Source organism: Ips typographus, linkage group LG15 (genome assembly GCF_016097725.1).
Source record: "Ips typographus isolate SLU linkage group LG15, UJ_Ityp_2.0, whole genome shotgun sequence".
Taxonomy (NCBI): domain Eukaryota; kingdom Metazoa; phylum Arthropoda; class Insecta; order Coleoptera; family Curculionidae; genus Ips; species Ips typographus.
In genome coordinates, this window is record NC_138436.1 from 6,001,466 (window position 1) to 6,005,447 (window position 3,982).

General features: G+C 36.4%; 1 protein-coding gene across 1 annotated transcript; it reads right to left on the bottom strand.

The window, feature by feature from the left end:
* Positions 1-757: 757 nt before the first annotated feature.
* On the bottom strand, positions 758-1,756 carry LOC145738121 (uncharacterized). Its single transcript, XM_081992983.1, has one exon. The coding sequence runs from the start codon at positions 1,754-1,756 to the stop codon at positions 758-760; it is 999 nt and encodes a 332-aa protein (XP_081849109.1).
* Positions 1,757-3,982: the final 2,226 nt, after the last annotated feature.

Sequence of the window (3,982 nt, forward strand, 5' to 3'; positions counted from 1 at the left end):
TTTTACTGCCTTTTTTCCATTAATCAGCCAAAATTTTCTTCTAATGAAGGCTAAGGTATTCTGGTTACCTCCATGTAATGTTGTGTTATGTGCATCTCTTATAATCAAGTTTGTTACATGACATCTTCCTGTTAAGACTATGGGATGTTTTTCTGTGTATTTTAATAGTCAGTGTTTCAGTCTACCTCCTATTCATAGGATATTGTTTTTGTCGATAAACGGCCTTAAATTGACTATTTTACTTTGTTTATCTATTGTTTTATTTGATTTTAGAGCTTGAATTTCCGCGTGAAATGCTCCAGCAGTCAGTCTCTGGAATTTTTTGCGTTTACTGGCTATTTGTTTCCTTGCAGCCATGCTGGGCCTTGCCACCATGGAACAAAGTCTTTGATTTTTTAGAGGGATCAATGCCTCGTGATATTACATCTGCTGCATTTTCTTCAGATTTCACATGATTCCAATGCTGAGATGGCACCAAGTTTTGTATCTCAGATACTCGATTTGCCACAAATGTTTTCCAATTATTGAGCGTTCCTTGGATCCATGATACTGCTATCATGGAATCAATCCAAGCGTATGTCGGTGTTTTATTCAAACTTAAAGCCGTGTGATTTTGATGCTTTTGTCATTATTTATAGTTTTTACGTAAACTACAGCTCCGTATGTCTTCTCAGAAGCATCGCTAAATCCGTGTAGTTCAATTTATTCTTGGGTGATTGATACGTCCAACGCGGAATGCTGATTTCTTCAACGGACTTTAACTGCTACCGAAACTTATTCCAATTTCTATATCGGCTGTAAATCCTATTCTGTGACTTCTCCAACGTAATAGAATCTCTATAAGGTCATCTTGAATTTTAGGACCTACGTGCATGATGTCATTTAAACTTTTTCCATTTGTGGTTTTTGATGATGCGTCAAACACTACTCTCAACTTGGTAGTCGTACTGGTTTCTTTGATAACTGGTTGATGAGGTATGTAATATTTTCCTTGGATTTGATTACTCCACTGCACCTGTTTCATGTGACCTAGCTTAATGTATTCACTCATAAATTTTGTATATTCCAAATTCAACTTGTAGTCATTAGATAATCCTTTCTCCAAGAACAGTAGACGTGCCAACGCTCTTGGCCTTGACTCACCTAATTGCGATGACTCAATTTCGTTTTTAAACGGAATTTCAACGGTGTAAGTACCGCTCGAATTACGCAATGTTGGTTTATCGTAAAACGCCTCGCATGCATTTTCATCGCTTGTTAATTGTCGTTTTTCCGGAATTTCCTCTAATTCCCAGAACCGTGATAATTCTTTTTCTTCAGACTGCGATATCATGCTCACTACTGCAATGTTGGTTTGTTTTGAGGATTGATGAATGCTTCCCCAAATTATCCAGCCTAACTCTGTATTTTGCGCTACAAGGCCGTCGTTTGTCTTGTCCATTCCTTCTAACAAAATTTCGTGAAATTCTTGGGCTCCAAGAATCACATCAATTGGACCCGGCTTTCCGAAGCCTGGGTCAGCAAGAATTGTATTTTGCCATATCTCTGTATTTACCTCAATTGGGTGTTCTGGCATATCTTTTGGTAATTTTTGTAAAATCAGCAGTGTAGTGTTTAACGTAAATTTGGTAGTAATGCGTGGTTTGCATCGTACAGATATTTTGTATTTGCAGCTCTCATTGGTTGATCCCCCTATACCAGAAATTTCTGCATGAATTTTCTGTTTGGGTAATTGTAGTAAATTGGCAGCTTCCATAGTGATAAACGATGCTTGCGAACCTGAATCGATCAAGGCTCTCCAATTTTCGTTTTTTCCATCTGAATCTTGAATTCTAATGATTGCTGTCGCTAATAATGTTTTACCTCCTTCATGCGCGACATGTGTTCCTACCTTGTTTGATTGATTGAAATATGGTTTTGATTTCTGCTCGTTTCGCGTTTTCGTTTTGTTGTAGTTGTTTTCTTTGTGGATAAGCGTATGATGATTTTGATAACAAATTCTGCATTTTTTAAATGATAGGCATTTTGTAGTTAAATCGTGGTTTAAGCAATTTAAACATAACGGTTTTTCTTTAGCAGCATTAAACCGTTGATAAGATGTTAATGCTTTGAATTTTAAACATTTATAAATTGTATGGTTAGATAAATTGCAGTACTTTCAGCTTTGATTTTGCTGTTTTCTCTGATGTGGTTGATAACTGCCCATGATGCTATTGTTTTCGCGTCCGTCATGTCGATCGGTAGATATGGATTCGATGGCTCGAAACCGCTTGAGGATGAAGTTCAACATCTCGTCCAGTTCTGGCACTTGTAGTGGATCAAACTTGCTTCAAATAGCTCTTGTGTTCTCTTATCGATTTTCCGCAGTAGGACGCAACCGATGATAGGGTCCTATTGAGATGTATTCATGTTCAGAGCTTCAATGGCTTTCAAGCATTATTTTGTTGGGTTGTAAATTTCTTTTAGCTGCTCTGATGATTCTTGTTTGCTGTCAGGTAGATCCAGTATTTTGTTAATAAGCTTGTTGGTGATTAGGCTTTCGTTACTGTATCTCTCTTTGAGATGACCCCATGCAATATGGTAGTTCGCTGAACTGATTTGAAAATGTTGAATTGCCTTGCCAGCTTCCCCTGTGACATGAGCTTTTAGATAGTTCATTTTTTCGATTTCGCTGAGTGCCTCGTTGTTATGGATCACATTCTTGAACATGTTTTCAAATGGCGTCCACTCTTCGTAGTTTCCAGTAAATATTGGTATTTTATTTGAGGTAGGCTAATGTTATTGGTTTTATTCATTGACATCTGTGGTTGTTGGTTTTCTACGTCGCTTTTCAGAGATGATGATTTGCTGTTATATTGTCCTTGAATTTTGGCAATCAAGGTACGAAGTTGCTTGAATTTGTTTTCCTCAAAATATTTTGAGACTTTATCAACGTCCAATTTTGAAATTTCCCAGTGTAAGGATGTTACTATGTACCATTCTTTAAAATTGTTGAAAAAAGTCCACTTTTACCTCTGGATCCAATGTTGCAGTGAATTCTTCAACCAGTTCATCCAAATCGCTCATTCGTAAAGTTTGTTCCTGCGTGAGTTGATTTAGAATGGCACTTTTTTGCTGCTTATCTTGTTGCTTTAATTCTTGTTTCCTCTCTTCGTCTAATAGTTTTTCCTTGCAGTTGTTTACCTCTTGTAGTGCATCGTTATAAATGGTTCTGATTTGTTCAAAATAATTGCTAGCAAAGTACGTAGCGTGTTGCGTTTCTGATGTTTTCAGATCTTTGAGCTGGGTGTTATTTACTTTAACTTCGTTCCATAGCTTCTGAACTTGAGTTCTCCTTTCTTCAACGTATTGTAGGGTTTTTCTGTTTAATGGGTCTTTCTTTATATTTTTGCGTTGAGATTGTACTCTTCACTTGCACTGACTGATTCACTTCACTTCACTTGTTATCTGCACTTGCGTGAAACACTTAACAGATATAGATTTTTTCGATAGAGTTATCGATTTGTATACGCGACTCGCGACCGAGTATTACTTGATTCGATTTTTGTTCTGTAGCTAACATATTTTAGACTCGAAGGACCTGTTTAATATTGAGGAGGTTGCAGGTTTAGATTGGGTAGGTAGAGTTATTGAAAGTCTTGAGTGCCATTTCAATACTGATTTAATCCTACGCATGTAAATAACAATCTTACTAAACTATTAAACATACCAGTGGCTCAGAAACAATTAAACTCTATGGTTTTGACATGGTTCCTACAGTCATCATTTGTAAACAATATATAAACAGTTTGATGGCTGCTGAACTATGATTATTGCAACCACTGTTAATTAATATAGAACGCTACGTTAGGCTGTTTTGAATATAGTTAAGGAATTATTGTTTTGCTTACTAATTGTAATTATGGAATGTTAAAAGATCTATGAACTATGATTGTCCTTAATTACCCTGATTATTTATATAACATTAAGATATATGTTTAGC